Below are 16,433 nucleotides of genomic sequence, written 5' to 3'. Positions count from 1 at the left end.
TTTCCCTAAAAGCTAAAACAAAACAAAAAAAAATCACCCTATCTTTATGATCCTGAGTTTGTTATATTTGAAAGAATTCTCCCCCACCCCCAGTGGGGGGCAGGGGTAGATAAACATATGAAATCACATTCTCCTTATATTTTAAGGGTCTCATTGGACTCTAATGGGAACTGATATATGAAGTTTTCCCCTGATCAGGTGCTGCCCTCCAAAGTCCAGGGTGTTTTATCTGGCTTGATTTTCATGTGTAAGAGGTGGTTTGTTTAGGAACCCTGGACTAGTAACCAGTCCTGGTGTACTGTTACTAGCTATCTACCCTTTGGCAAGTTGCTTTATCTCCTAGGTCATTTTCTTGCTTCTGTTAGATCCAAAGATTTATTGTGAGGGTCACATTCAGACAGTATTTTTATAAGTTCTGCAAACACTGTAAATAGAAAGGATTTTGCTGTATGTGGGACCCCGGCTGTTTTGTTCCTGGCATATGCCAGATACATGCTATTTGAGGGAGTCAAGGATTGCCGCAGAGGCCTAATTCCCAGAGAAGAGTTACCCTCTCCTTGGGAGCAGTGGGCTAGTAGGAAAAGCTCTGGAGACAAAGGTCCCCGAACACCGTCCCCCTCAACTACTCACTAGCTCTGGATTCCTGTGCAAATCCTTCAGTTGAGCTAAATCTCAATTTTAAATGGAACTTCATCTTGCGAGATGGGGTCATAATACCAAATGATGGGGTTGTAAGGACCCCGTGTGAGAACATACACAGCAACCTGCTGCCCAAGTGAGTTCTTTGCTGCCTGAGATGGCTGAATTGTCTTTCAGATGATGAGCTAGTCGTGAACCCCAAAGTGTTTCCTTACATCAAGCTTGGAGACATTGTGGAGATTGCTCACCCCAACGATGAGTACAGGTGAGCATCCGACAGGAGCAGGGAACTAACTGGGCAGCCCTCTCTTACCAGGTGATATTTTGTCTAAGGGGATTGAAGGGGAAGATGGCTCTTTGCCTTTGGATAAAAATGCTCCTGCCCTCCAGGATTTTTTTTTTTTTTTTCTTTTTTCGGTACGTGGGCCTCTCACTGTTGTGGCCTCTCCCGTTGCGGAGCACAGGCTCCGGACGTGCAGGCTCAGCGGCCATGGCTCACGGGCCCAGCCGCTCCGCAGCATGTGGGATCTTCCCAGACCGGGGCACGAACCCGTGTCCCCTGCATCTGCAGGCGGACTCTCAACCACTGCGCCACCAGGGAAGCCCCCCTCCAGGATTTGATAAACACATCATCTTTTAAAAAGTGGTCCATTCTTTTTGTTTTTAAAGCTGAGATGACAAGTCTGAACAATTCTGTAGCATTTATCCATTTCCTTGAATACAAGTGCAGGGTTTGTTTTCTAAGGGAACTTTCTCCCATTGTTGTGCTGCCAGTTAGAATATGTCCAGAGTGATCTGTTTGTGTTTTGTGGGTGGTGAAGAAAGCTGGTTAGTTACTGCTGACAACATCCCTTCTCTCTGTTGCTTTTCTTTTTTTCCCCAGCCCTCTGCTTTTGCAGGTCAAGTCACTTAAGGAGGATTTGCAGAAAGGTAAAAATTCCATCTCGCTTCTCTAAGATTTTTACACTTTACTGTTTGAGAAACTGTAAGAAACCCCTCTTCACAATCTCTGGGAATGAGGGCACAGTACTTCTCTCCTTATCAAATTGTGTTCCTGCTAAAAAAAAAATTGTCAGATATAAAAATTGCCAAGGAATCTCATTTGTCAGCATCTTGAGGGCACTGAAAAAACTATGTTTAGAGTCAAGAGGACGGTTAATCTGAATAGGTGAAGCTTTACACTTAAAGATTGTTGGCAAAGCATGCTTTTCTCAATATTATATTTTCTTCACAAAATATTTAAGTACCTACTTTGGGTTGGGGCAGGGGAGGAACATATATTGTTGATTACCTGCCACTTGTGCAAGACACTGTACTGGGAGCTGTTTGTCATTTTTTTTTAAATTAATTTATTTTTTTTGCTGTGTTGAGTCCTCGTTTCTGTGCAAGGGCTTTCTCTAGTTGTGGCAAGCGGGGGGCCACTCCTCATCGGGGTGCGCGGGCCTCTCACTATTGCGGCCTCTCTTGTTGCGGAGCACAGGCTCCAGACGCACAGGCTCAGTAGTTGTGGCTCACGGGCCTAGTTGCTCCGCGGCATGTGGGATCCTCCCAGACCAGGGCTCGAACCCGTGTCCCCTGCATTAGCAGGCATATTCTCAACCACTGCGCCACCAGGGAAGCCCTGTTTGTCATTTATCTTTCTTGATTTTCCCACCAGCTCTTGAGAGAGTGAGGAAACTTTGTCTTACCAGTATGAGTGGGCTTGCCTGGAGTCAGTAAGTGAAGGAGCCAGAGCAGTGATTCTACTTACTCATTCTGGATCCAAATCCTTTCTTTTTTCCTCTAATGACTATATTGTACTGATCAAGGAACTAAAATGTTTATTGATAGCTAATAAAGTATTTCCTTAACTGACACTTAAAAGAAAAAGAAAAACTTTTAATTTGCTCTAAAGGATTTTGGTGTCAACCACTTCTTTTGTATTTTTTTAACTTGTTGGGAAAACAGTCAGTAAAATCCAGATCCTGAGTGTCCTTCTTACTCTTACCTCATCTCCTACCACCTGTTAAGTTTCTTACTTACCAGACTTAAGGGCTCATCGAAAAGTCTATTTCTTCCTTAACTACCCCTGCTACTTTCATTCCAAAAGAGAAAGGATCTCTTTCTTCTTCTGAATTTTCACAACCCTTCGAACTTTCTTATGTTGCTTCTTAATTTCTTTCCTTTCTCTCTTTCTGTCTGTCTCTATCTCTGTCTCTGTATTATTTGTTTGTCTCTCTCATTTTTTAATTGCTTGGGTTCAGGTTTTATTTCACCTGAAAAGTAGAGAACTCTCTAAGTTTTAAGCTGCTGAAGGCTGAGAACATGTCTTGCTCTTGGCAAAGGATGTTGTTTGTTGAATGTCTGAGTAGTTATGGATTCGAATATATTTACCTGATCCAGATTCCTTCTCCGTTTCAGAAACTATCAGTGTGGACCAGACGGTGACTCAAGTGTTTCGGCTAAGACCTTATCAAGATGTGTATGTGAATGTCGTAGACCCTAAGGTGTGTCTTTGTTCTGGATTTGAATATCTTTTGAGGAATGATTAACACCCTTCCTCAAGATTAGGTTTCTAAGGAAATAATGAGTTACTTAAGTATAGTGTTAGGCTATTAAATATGTGGTCATACATAGGTCATTTAGATTATAGGTAGAATGTAGGTTGCATTTAAAATCCTCACCCCTTTTTCAAAATCTTGTCCTAAAACGATTCTGTATGTATATGTGTGTTTGTGAAGCTAAATGTAAAATTTTCTATAAAAATACTAACATTTCTTCATGTGTTCTTTTTTTCTTTTGAGAAATGATGCTATAAAATTAAGAGGTAAAAATCGTTGTCCAAAAGATATTATTGACATTATCTAGGGAAATAAAGCCCACAGTTCAATGTCGTGTTTGTGTGCCAGAATCAAGACTAAAACACAGAATCACTACTCTGGTGCCCTTTGCACTTAACCACGCACGATACAGCAGTTATAGTATCTGTTGGAGACTTGCCTGTCCTCCAAAGCCTTCTTGGGCAGGGTAAAATTCTGTTTGTCAGGGTTCTACTACTGAATGGTCTTCCAGTAGTTGTCCTTTTGTCAAAAGGTTTCTCCATGGTGAGTGAGTGTTATCTTAGACTATAAAGTATGGCAGAGTAAAGCAGAGACATGTATTTGATTACCCCTTTTAGGATGTGACCCTTGACCTAGTGGAATTAACCTTTAAGGATCAATATATTGGCCGTGGGGATATGTGGCGACTGAAGAAAAGTTTGGTAAGATATTATTTTTTAAAAAGTCTGTTACTTTTTCCATTATGTTAATAATCCACGTCACCAGGGAGATGTAGATCTAGTATGGAGAAGAGTATAAAATCCTTTCTGATTCCAGCATCACAGACAATTACTGTAAACATGTTGTATGTCTCCTCCCATTCTCTTTTCATGGTTTTTATAAGCTTTGTTTTGCTTGTTTGTTATGAGAGTTTTACTCTGCATTTTTGGTTTGAATGGGGAGAGTAAAATATTATTTTACATTTGAACTTTAGTTTTCACTTGATCTCTTTTGCTCCTCACATCTCTTGTGGACAGGCATTTATTATCCTGAATTTATAGATGTGAAAACTGAGATTGAGGAGTTAAGATGAGAAAGCTAGTAAGCAATTGACTCTTGGCTGGAACCCAGATCTTTTTTTTTTAGACATTTTAAAAAATTAATTTATTTTGTTTATTTATTTTTGGCTGCATTGGGTCTTCGTTGCTGCGCGCGGGCTTTCTCTAGTTGTGGCAAGCGGGGGCTACTCTTCATTGCGGTGCGCAGGCTTCTCATTGCGGTAGCTTCTTTTGTTGTGGAGCATGGGCTCGAAGCGTGCGGGCTTCAGTAGTTGTGGCACACAGGCTCAGTAGTTGTGGCTTGCGGGCTCTAGAGCACAGTCTCAGTAGTTGTGGTGAACAGGCTCTTCCCGTACCAGGGCTCGAACCCGTGTCCCCTGCATTGGCAGGTGGATTCTTAACCACTCCGCCACCAGGGAAGTCCCTGGAACCCAGATCTTGTTCCTTCCAGGTTAGACTGCTTTTTTGCTGTACCCTCCTTCCATTTTCCTTGTTTATTTATTTATTTATTTATTTATTTTTGCGGTACGTGGGCCTCTCACTGTCGTGGCCTCTCCTGTTGCGGAGCACAGGCTCCGGATGCGCAGGCTCAGTGGCCACGGCTCACGGGCCCAGCCGCTCCGCGCATGTGGGATCTTCCCGGACCGGGGCACGAACCCGTGTCCCCTGCATCGGCAGGCAGACTCTCAACAGAGTAAAGCAGAGACATGTATTTGATTACCCCTTTTAGGATGTGACCCTTGACCTAGTGGAATTAACCTTTAAGGATCAATATATTGGCCGTGGGGATATGTGGCGACTGAAGAAAAGTTTGGTAAGATATTATTTTTTAAAAAGTCTGTTACTTTTTCCATTATGTTAATAATCCACGTCACCAGGGAGATGTAGATCTAGTATGGAGAAGAGTATAAAATCCTTTCTGATTCCAGCATCACAGACAATTACTGTAAACATGTTGTATGTCTCCTCCCATTCTCTTTTCATGGTTTTTATAAGCTTTGTTTTGCTTGTTTGTTATGAGAGTTTTACTCTGCATTTTTGGTTTGAATGGGGAGAGTAAAATATTATTTTACATTTGAACTTTAGTTTTCACTTGATCTCTTTTGCTCCTCACATCTCTTGTGGACAGGCATTTATTATCCTGAATTTATAGATGTGAAAACTGAGATTGAGGAGTTAAGATGAGAAAGCTAGTAAGCAATTGACTCTTGGCTGGAACCCAGATCTTTTTTTTTTAGACATTTTAAAAAATTAATTTATTTTGTTTATTTATTTTTGGCTGCATTGGGTCTTCGTTGCTGCGCGCGGGCTTTCTCTAGTTGTGGCAAGCGGGGGCTACTCTTCATTGCGGTGCGCAGGCTTCTCATTGCGGTAGCTTCTTTTGTTGTGGAGCATGGGCTCGAAGCGTGCGGGCTTCAGTAGTTGTGGCACACAGGCTCAGTAGTTGTGGCTTGCGGGCTCTAGAGCACAGTCTCAGTAGTTGTGGTGAACAGGCTCTTCCCGTACCAGGGCTCGAACCCGTGTCCCCTGCATTGGCAGGTGGATTCTTAACCACTCCGCCACCAGGGAAGTCCCTGGAACCCAGATCTTGTTCCTTCCAGGTTAGACTGCTTTTTTGCTGTACCCTCCTTCCATTTTCCTTGTTTATTTATTTATTTATTTATTTATTTTTGCGGTACGTGGGCCTCTCACTGTCGTGGCCTCTCCTGTTGCGGAGCACAGGCTCCGGATGCGCAGGCTCAGTGGCCACGGCTCACGGGCCCAGCCGCTCCGCGCATGTGGGATCTTCCCGGACCGGGGCACGAACCCGTGTCCCCTGCATCGGCAGGCAGACTCTCAACCACTGCGCCACCAGGGAAGCCCTTGTTTATTTATTTTTAATGGACATTTTCCGCTGAACATGATCAGTTCATCAGAATTGTGAGCTGCTGCTGAAAATTCTCCTTTTGGACTTTTTGGCCATTATGAAACAACAAATCATAGGTAGAATGTCCACACAGTGTATATTTTCAGAAAGAGATATCTTTGCTCATGTTTTATTTGGTGGGAGAAGGTTCCATTTTCTAAAATGAGAAATAAATGTTCCATATGTAAATGTACATATGTATGCAAGTGTGGGTGAACATAAGTATATTACTGAAGCTGGCCACTTATTATCCACTTGGTCTTTACTATTGTCTATACTTGCCAAAGCCGTAAGAACCTACTGTTATACCTGCCCCAGCAGGTTTTCCTATGGGATAAATCTATTACTCCCATGTTAATTGAACTTTGGGTTAATAGAAGAGATTCGAAAGCCAGGAGATGTTCTTTGTGACCTTTCATGGCCTTGATGTATTGTTGAATCTCTCTCTCTCTTTTCCCTTAGGTCAGCACATGTGCCTATATCACTCAGAAGGTGGAATTTGCTGGCATCAGGTAGATACTATGTCACTCTTGATTTATTAGCTTGTAACTGGGAGTAGCATGTAGTGCAGTAACTGCTACATACAACCTTTGAGGCATGTGGACGTCCTTATAATAAAATACACAACAGCTTAAAACGTTAGATTGTGGTAGCTAAGACAATCCAAAAGACCCCAAAATGCACTGTAGTAGTTTTAAGATGGGTGGATGTTGCTGAAGCCGCCTGGTATTCTGAACAAAAGAGGGATAGACTCACAATTTTAAAACTGGAGAAAGCCTTAGATGAACATATTTCATCAAACTTTCTTGTTTTACAGTTTAAGAGTTTGGAGACATAAAATGACTAGCACAATAGTTCCTGATTTGCTGCCTTTTTAGAGATATCACACTGCTCTTGATTTATTAAAATGATTTCTGTATTTCAGTTTGTGAAGAAGAGAGAGAAGGGGACTTTTTGAAACCCCCTCTAAATTCAGAAAGCAAAATATCCACATAGTGAAGGCTTAACAGCACCAAAAAAGTGTGTAAGAAATATGTCCGTTTCCCTAGAGGAAACTGTATCTTTCTTGAAATTTACTGTATATACTCAAGCATATTTACATCTGGTTGACTCACTTTTTTTTTTTTTTTTTTTTTTTTTTTTTTCTTTTTGCGTTATATGGGCCTCTCACTGTTGTGGCCTCTCCCGTTGTGGAGCACAGGCTCCAGATGCACAGGCTCAGCAGCCATGGCTCACAGGCCCAGCCGCTCCACGGCATGTGGGATCTTCCCGGACCAGGGCACGAACCCGTGTCCCCTGCATCGGCAGGCGGACTCCCAACCACTGCGCTACCAGGGAAGCCCTGGTTGACTCACTTTTAACGTGAGATTGACCACTGGATTCTGGTGATGCAGCCTGTTGCCCTGTTATGAAATTCCCCATCAGATTTTCACAGAATGGTTTCATCTGTTGATGATTATTGCAAGATGGTGATTTTCTAATTCAGCCATTCCTCTTACCTTTATTGTCCAGAATCCTTTTGTAAAGACCTTTCACCAGCAATGAGGGCTATTTGGTTAGTCTGAATTACTGATCCTGAAAGAAAGAAAGGATAAAAGATTCATTTTTTTCTTTCGAAAAGGGAATGTTTTAGAAGTTGTTATAAGGTCAAAAATTCTTTGAAAAAATTTTAGCAACTAAAGCGCAGTTCAAGAAGTGATGAAGTCTCAAGCAGAACAAGAAATGCAACCTATTTATGCCATCAAATACAAGCTGGTCTCTCCCAGGTGGTGGGCCAGGAGTCAGGAAACCTGTATTCCATTCCTGCAGCACCAGTGGTTAGCAGGGTGATGCTGTGCAGCTCAGGGAGTCTCTGCATCTGTTCCTCTGCAAAATGAAGTGGTAGGTTTAGGATCTTTTTCTGTAAAGGACCAGATAGTAAATATTTTAGACTTTGGGCCATGTGGGTCTCAGGTCTCTGTTGCAATTTTTTTTTTTTTTTTAACATTTAAAAATGTAAAATCTACTCTTAGCTGTGGGCCTTACAAAAACAGGAGATGGGCTGGATTTGGCCTGCAGGCTACAGTTTGATGAGTCCTGGTTTAGAAACCCTCTCAGAATCCCTTTCATAATTAAATTCCTCGTTTCTCCATGTAAGTGCCTTCATACACCCTGACATAATGTCAGTTTTAGACTTTTCAAGATCTATCCTAATATTTTGCTCATTCATGGTTAAATGTAAACCACAAAATCTTCTACCATTTTTCCAAAAAATTTATAGTCTTTCTACATTGAATCAAAAGTCACTTTCTTTTCCCAAAAAAAAAAAAGTGTTCTGGGCCTCATATGAGAAAATAAAATCAAATCATAATAAATTATTAGAGAATTTCTGTGTAATTTAGCCTTTTAATCTGGTAATTTAGTCAACAGTTAAGGACATAGTTTCATTACCTTGAGACCCTACCTTTGAAATGTTATTTTTCCTTAAAGGTAAACATTTTGTTTTTCTCTCAGTAAATTCACAATGTATTCTTAAAAAAAAAAAAAAAATCAAAAAAACTTCAGAATCAGTATTTTAAAAAATTGAAGAAAAATTTTAAAGAAAAATATTGCACTAAAATCTATCTCCTAACAGCACTCTGCTTTTTTAAAATATTGAACTTCGATGAAATAAGTCAGACAGAGAAAGACAAATACTGTGTGATATCACTTATATGTGGAATCTAAAAAATACAACAAACTAGTGAATATAACAAAAAGGAAGCAGACTCACAGATACAGAGAACAAACTAGTGGTTACCAGTGAGGAGAGGGAAGTGGGGAGGGGCATTATAGGTGGGGGGGGAGTGGGAGGTACAAACTATTAGGTATAAAATAAGCTACAAGGATATATCATACAATGGGGGGAATATAGCCAATATTTTATAATAACTATAAATGGAGTATAACCTTTAAAAATTGTGAATCAGTATACTGTATACCTGTAACATATAGTATTGTACAGCAACTATACTTCAGTAAAAAAAAAAATATTGTTTAAAAATTGAACTTAGAAACCTAGTCTATTTGATCTTATTGTGAAGAGATACCATGTTCCCAGATATAATTTTGGGGATTACTGACTAGCTGCCTACATTTTTTAACTTAAAAAAATTTTTTTGTTGTTGTTTTTTTCTAACTCACACTCCAGAGAGAGCAACACTGAATAATTTCTGGCCGTGACTTCCCAGCTGTCCTGGGGCAGACAGATCTGTTTGAGAGTCATACTTAAAGCGCATTGGAACATCCAGTTTGGGTGTTTTCCTGCTAGATCTGCCCCACTGCAGAGGATTTTCTGGGATCTTCTCTGACTTGAGCTCTGACTCTATGGTGGCCAGTCTCAACACACCTATCCTGATTATAGAATTAATACTGTCAAGTGCCACTTGTTTAGCACATGCTATGTATCAGGCATATGCCAAGTATTTTTACATACAGTGCTTGCTCATTGTAGACAATATGAAAAACAGAATAAAAAAGCAGGGGGAAAAGACATAATATTACATTACTGAATATTGACATAAAAATTTTTCAGCAAAATGGCCTTCATTGAATAGGGACCCTGTCCCTTTGTGCCCCCTGACTTCTTTCTTGTCTTCTAATTTGGTACTGCAGTGGATCTTGTTTTTGTTGAAACTCATTGACTCAAAGCTGGGGTTAGCAAATTTGTTCATCAGTGCCTCTTAACTGTTTTTGTGACGTGTGCCCTTTTGAGGTTTGCCAGAAGGTACAATTCTGTGCTCAGGAAAGTTTGCATCATTTCAGAGGGTTCGTGGGTTCCCCGAAGCCCTTCCTTAGACCCACATGTTGTCTGCAGACCCCCAAATTAAGAGCTCCTGTTGTACAGATTCAGCGTACTCTGAGAATTCTTTATGTTGTGTAATCTGTTCATGGCCCTCTGGAAATCTGTAAGTGGCCAGGTCATTTGGGTGTAAATGATAGAGTAGAGAGAGACACCCCAAAGGCACCCCTGTTTCTTCTCGGTTTATGTAGGACTCGTAATAACACGTGTGCCTGTCCTTTCAGGGCGCAGGCCGGGGAGCTGTGGGTCAAGAATGAGAAGGTCATGTGTGGTTATATAAGCGAAGATACCAGGGTAAGGGTGATAAAGTGCTTTTTTCGGTTTGTTTCCCCGTGGTATTATGTCTATAAGTTGTGAAATCGAAAAACAAAACAGAAACCAGCAAAAACTTGATCTCATGATCAAGCTGGTGACCAGCTACTATCTGCTCAGCTGGATAATACTGTAATATAGTTGGGGACTCCTGAAATTCTAGTGTTTTACAGTTGGATCTCTCCAGTTTGGGGTTGATCTTCATTTTCTTCTGTTTAATATCAGATGTAGAGATGGAACATCTAGCTCACAGGTTTCTGTGCCCACTAATACATAGTGAAAGTTAAATTCAGTAAAAGATTGTGTTGGTAAACACGAAGAAAGACCTTTGCCAAGGAAACTCCTCCTGTGACTCTGTTCCAGTTGGAAAAATCCAAACTGAACAGCTGTGAACGTTACCCACGCTGGTGAAAGCACCTGTCTGCTCTTCCGTGTTCCTATCCCCCAGCCTCCCTTGAGAGCAGTGGTTCTCAACCTGGGGGTGATCCTGCCTCCCCAGGGGTCTTTTGACAAAGTCTGGAGACATCTTTGGTCGTCACAACCGGGGCTATGTGAAGGATGCTGCTGAATGCGCTACAGTGTAAAGGATAGCCCTCCAGAACAAAGGGTCATCTGGGCCCCAAGGGCAGTAACATTGTGGGGAACTGTCCTGTGCGTTGTGGGGTGTTCAGCATCCCTGGCTTCTACTCACTAAATGCTAGTAGCACCCATCCCCACCCCCTGCAAGTCATAACCACCAGAAATGTCGCCAGACATTACCACATGTCCCCTGGGCAAGCAAAATAGTTGAGAACTTGGGGCCGTTTTTAGAGGTAACCACTATCTGAATTTTATTTTTGTAATTCCCTTGTTTACATAATGATAATACATATGTATTTTACCCTACACAGTATATTATTTGTTTTGCTCACGTTTAAGTTTTATTAAAGTGGATTAAAATGTATTCTCTCCCCCACCCCCAACTTTAGCTGTCTCGTTTGTACTCACTATATTTTTCATCATTGATTAGGAGTATATTTGTTGGGTCATAGGTTCTACTCTGTAAGGTAATGCCCAATTATTTTTCAAACTCTTCGGACCATTTTAAACTCCTAGTAGCCATATATAAAATCTTGTTTTTCACTTTTTCCAACACCAGGTTTTAGATTTTGAAAGTTTTTGCCACTCTACTGGGCATACATTGGTATTTTACAGTGATCTTTCCCCCAGTTTTCTGGCAATTGACTCTTAAGTATGGCTTATAAAGACCATGATAATTTGGCACATGCTTACCCTTTGAGCGGCTTGTGGGATCTTAGTCTCCTGACCAGGGATTGAACCCCGGGGCCATGGCTGTGAAAGCGCCAAGTCCTAGCCACTGGACCGCCAGGGAATTCCCCACTGAAGGATTTTAAGTGGGGGAGTGATACCTGAATTACGCTTTTAAGAGATCACTTATTCATTCAGTTGGATTTTGTTGAACAGAACTCCCAAAGTGGGCTTCCCTGGTGGCGCAGTGGTTAAAGAATCCTCCTGCCAATGCAGGGGACACAGGTTTGAGCCCTGATCCGGGAATATCCCACATGCTGCGAAGCAACTAAGCCCGTGTGCCACAAGTACTGAGCCTGCACTCTGGAGCCTGCAAGCCACAACTGCTAAGCCCGTGCTCTGCAACAAGAAAAGCCACTGCAATGAGAAGCCCGAGCACCGCAACGAAGAGTAGCCCTCACTCACCACAACTAGAGAAAGCCCACGTGCAGCAACGAAGACCCAATGCAGCCAAAAATAAATAAATTTATTAAAAAAAAAATACTGTATAAAAAAAAGTAAACTCCCAGAGTTACAGTGGCAAATTGATACTTAAAGGTCAGCTTTATTCTCTCATATAAAAGAAGTCCATGTGTAGGCAAATTATGGCTGGTGTGACAGCATCACAGTTACTGGTGGTCTAAGGCCCCTTCTGCCTTCCTGTTCTGCCTGTCTCAGGATTGGGCTTCCGTGGTCTGTCTGGAGCTGCTGTGACCACATCCATATGCCAGGCAGAGGAGGGAAGAAGGGAAGAAAGACAACAACGGGGCATGCTCCAGCCGAGTCAGCTTCCTTTCAGGACACACTTCCATTTATACCTTACTGACCAGGCTTGAGTCATGTGGAACTGCTCAGCATGCCTGGAGGTCTGGTCTCTTGGCGGGTCCCTTGCCTCCCAGAATAGAATCAGCTTCCCCTGACTTAGGAAGGAAGGATGTTGGCTAGGCGTCCACAGTACCCACTGCAGCCCCTCTGGCTCTGGAGCAGAGAGTTGATTGTTGGGGCAAGAGTGGAAGCAGAGAGATGAGTTAGGAAGTTAGAAGGTGGTGGCGTGGGCTAGGCTGGGCACTGGAGCAGGGGAGAGACGGGCAGATTGGTGAAACATTCTGGGGTCGAGTCCACAGAACTTGCTAATGTGTTGGGTGTGAAGAGTGAAGAAAGGAATAACTGAGCAGCTGGTGGAGAGATGGCGGTGCCCTTTATCATATGGAGAAGGCCAGGGAGGAGTCCTTCAGGGGAACTTCAGTTTGTGAGATGTCTGGACAGCCGAGTGGAAAAATCAGGGGAGGCAGTTGAGTCTGGAGCTAATCTGTCACTTCTCCCATGTAGCCCCCCACCCCATCCAGCCACGGGAACCGCTCACCATCCCTCCAACATGCAGCGTGCTCTCTTGCCTCCGTGTCTTTTTGCGTGCTGCTCTCTCCCGCCTGTGGTGCTTGCTCCTCACCTTCCCCCTTTCCCAAGCCTCTCATCCATCCCTCAGCACTAGTCTCAGGCTTCCCTGCTCCTGGAAAGTCTCCCTGGATGCACCAGGCTGGAAGTGCCCCCGTGGCACCTGGGACATATATCTATATCAGCACTTGTCACACTCTGGTGGATGCGTTTCTTACCTGCCTTGCCACCAGACTGCAAGAGCTTTGAGGGCAAGGACTGTGTCTTTTATCTTTATATCCCAAAGTTGTCTGGCGTACCTCCTGGCACTTAATGTCCCAAGGCTCTTTTACTTGAGATAATCTTTATAATCAGTTCAATTACCTGGCACACAAAAGATTTGAAGGAGCAAATGTAAAAGGAAAGGGAGTATTGATGCCTGCAACTTACACATTTTATACATTTTGCTTTCCCACCAAAGCTCTTTAAAGTCTGCTGGAGGAGGGAAGGACTGGGTAAAGAAAGGGCTTTGTGGTAAAGCACACAGGCCAGGGAAACCACTAGGGCTTTTCCTGGAGGCATTCTGGGAATGGAGAGGGGTACGATGTGGATTAGTTATTAGATCAACAACTCATCAACTGGCGCATCTTAGCCGAAGTTCTTCTGTAATGAGGTCTCATCGACTTTCCCAGTAGATTCACTGCCCCTTCTCCAACGTTTCTTGTGGGAAGCTTCAAGGAATGTTTGTATATAGTTGCAATGTTTTGCATGTCTTTATCCTCTGCCTTGAGCTCCTAGAGGGTAGGAACAGAATCTTCCCCTCATGACCTGTGATGCCAGGGATGGAGCTTGCTTTTAGAAGTTCCATGTCTCACAATTAACAGAAATCTTCCAGCATTGCTTTTTTTTTTTTTTTTTTCCTGGGCTGCGCTACACAGCTTACAGGATCTTAGTTCACTGACCAGGGATTGAACCCAGGCCCCAGCAGTGAAAGCACCTTGTCCTAACCACTGGACTGCCAGGGAAGTCCTAAAATTTAGCATCTTAACCATTTTTAAGTATACAGTTCAGCAGTTTTAAGTATATTTACATCATTGTGAAACAGATCTGCAGAACTTTCTCATTTTGCAGAACTGAAATTCTATCCATCATTGCTTTTTAATGCAATTATGTCTTTGTTTCTTTCAGGTGGTATTCCGTTCTACGTCAGCTATGGTTTACATATTTATTCAGATGAGCTGTGAAATGTGGGATTTTGATATTTATGGTACTGTTCCTAAGTGCGGGTCATAACTGCTAATGGGGAGAAGTTTCTGGTTTCCCCCAAGTTGGTATCATTTACAGCAATCTCTTAGCATTCTCTGAAGATATGTCCTGAGATCTTAACAAATCCTCAAATGCTAAAATAGATAAATATTTTATATATCTAGTGAATTGTATGAAATGTAGTAAAGCATTAATGAAAAATCTGAATTCTCAGATCTTCAATTATTCTATAAGCATAGATCAAAAGTCATAGAGGGAGTGACTCTATTGCCAGGAACCAACACCTTCTTTGATACCTTTCATCTTATGTCCTATCACTCACAGAAATCACCAAGTTTGTCTCATTTTATTAGAATTACTACACAATAAGTGGAGTACAGTAAAGCTGCTATGAGGTGTGGACACTGTGCCCGACACACCAGCCTCATGGTGCATGCAGTTCTAATTTGTGTTTAGCAAAATTACAAATTAATTTTTGATGTAGGGCATCATGGATGCTCAAGAACAGGAGAAACTGCAAATGGTAATTTAGTGAATGCCCAGGGGCTACCAGATCACCTTCAAACAAACTTGAAGCATCATTGTGAGAATAATTATGTTGAAAAGTTAGACGGTTCTCTCATTTTGAAGATACACTGTCTTTTTCAATCATCAAAGCTTTTCAATCTTGTATTTTACCTTGAAGCTGTGACCTCTTACTGAGTGAGGTAAATATTAAATTTGGCTCCATAGAAAGTCTAGGTTGAAAATGCTTTTAGGATGTAGCAGTACCCACCTTCTCTTTGACTAGTCCTATTCCTGTTAATTTACTGAGAGAAGAAAATGTAAGCAAGAAATAAAGATAATTCCCACCTTCTTTCTATTGTTTCTTTTCAGGGGATCTGTATTTTGAGAAAGCTGTGAATGGTTTCCTTGCTGATCTCTTTACCAAATGGAAGGTACGTTTCTTCTCATGCACTAAATCTCATTGCGTAAACATTATTCAATTCAGATTTTAAAAACTTACTCTTTCTATTAAGCTGAATTTAATTGAGGTACCTTAGCTAAAGTCTAAATTGATAAGACTCTAGATTTAAATTACCTTCATCACTTCAACATGGTCAAGTGTATTTATGAAGAACCCACAGCTAACATCATACTCAATGGTGAAAGACTGAAAATGTTCCACCTTAAGAAGATCAGGAACAAGATAAGGATGTTTGCTTTCACCACTGGCATTCATTCTTTTACTGAAAATTCTAGCCAAAGCAAGTAGGAAAAAAAAAAAGGAAGAAGAAAAGAAAGAAAGGAAGGAAGGGAGGGAGGGAGGGAGGAAGGAAGGAAAGAGGAAAGAAGGAAAGGAGTAAAGGAAGAAAGAAAAGAAAAGAGAAAAGAAATAGAAAGCATCCATATTGATTGGAAGAACAAAAGCAAAACTTTCTTCACAGATGACATCCTGTATGTAGAAAACCCCCAAATATCCATAAAGAAACAAAAACTATTAGAGCTAATAAATTCAGCAGAGTTGCAGGATACAAAATCAACACATAAGATCATTTGTGTTTCATCAGCAGTGAACAAGCTGATCAGGAAATTAAAACAAGGAATAAAAAATTTTAAAGGGAATTAAATTAAAAAACAATTCCATTTACAAGAACATCAGAGAGAATAAAATACTTTGGAATAATTTACCCAAGGAAGGGCAAGGTTTATGCACTAAAATCTATAAAACATTGCTGAAAGAAATGAATGAAGACCTAAATAAATGAAAAACAACTCGTGTTCATAGATTAGAAGACTTAATACTGTTAAAATATTCTAAAATTTATGTGGAATTGCAAGGGATCCTGAAGAGCCGAAACAATCTTGAAAAAGAAGAAGAAAGTTGGAGGACTCTCACTTTCTAATTTCAAAGCTTATTACGAAGCCAAAGTAGTCAAAACAGTGTGGTACTGGCATAAAGGTAGCTATGTAAATCAATGGAATAGAATTGAGAGTACAAAAATCAACCCATACATCTATGGTCAGTTGATTTTAGATGAGAATGTGCAGTCCGCTCAATGAGGGAAATAATAGCTTCTTCCACAGATGAATTCAAGACAATTGAATATCCATATGCAAAGAATGAATTTTGAGCCTTACCTCACATGATATACAAAAATTAACTCAAAGTGAATCAGAGACCTAAATATAAGAGCACATACCAGGTATTGTGGTAAGTGTTTTTCCCTCCTTATCTCACTTCATCCTCTTGTCACTCTTACACGGTAGGGAAA

At 41.4% G+C, this 16,433-nt stretch overlaps 1 protein-coding gene across 7 annotated transcripts in view; it reads left to right on the top strand.

Annotated features, from left to right (window-relative positions):
- DEPDC5 (DEP domain containing 5, GATOR1 subcomplex subunit) overlaps window positions 1-16,433 on the top strand; it is a 94,864-nt gene that overhangs the window by 2,752 nt on the left and 75,679 nt on the right. For all 7 annotated transcript variants that reach the window (XM_007453161.1, XM_007453160.1, XM_007453159.1 and 4 more), the window contains exons 2-9: window positions 817-904; window positions 1,523-1,569; window positions 3,040-3,125; window positions 3,797-3,880; window positions 6,585-6,634; window positions 10,167-10,236; window positions 14,101-14,179; window positions 15,055-15,116. In XM_007453161.1, coding sequence (XP_007453223.1) covers window positions 817-904; window positions 1,523-1,569; window positions 3,040-3,125; window positions 3,797-3,880; window positions 6,585-6,634; window positions 10,167-10,236; window positions 14,101-14,179; window positions 15,055-15,116 — 566 coding nt within the window. The remainder of the gene's footprint in view (window positions 1-816; window positions 905-1,522; window positions 1,570-3,039; window positions 3,126-3,796; window positions 3,881-6,584; window positions 6,635-10,166; window positions 10,237-14,100; window positions 14,180-15,054; window positions 15,117-16,433) is intronic.

The sequence above is a fragment of the Lipotes vexillifer genome, unplaced genomic scaffold (genome assembly GCF_000442215.2).
Source record: "Lipotes vexillifer unplaced genomic scaffold, Lipotes_vexillifer_v1.1 scaffold1197, whole genome shotgun sequence".
Classification (NCBI taxonomy): domain Eukaryota; kingdom Metazoa; phylum Chordata; class Mammalia; order Artiodactyla; family Lipotidae; genus Lipotes; species Lipotes vexillifer.
This window is presented reverse-complemented; position numbering and strand designations above follow the sequence as displayed.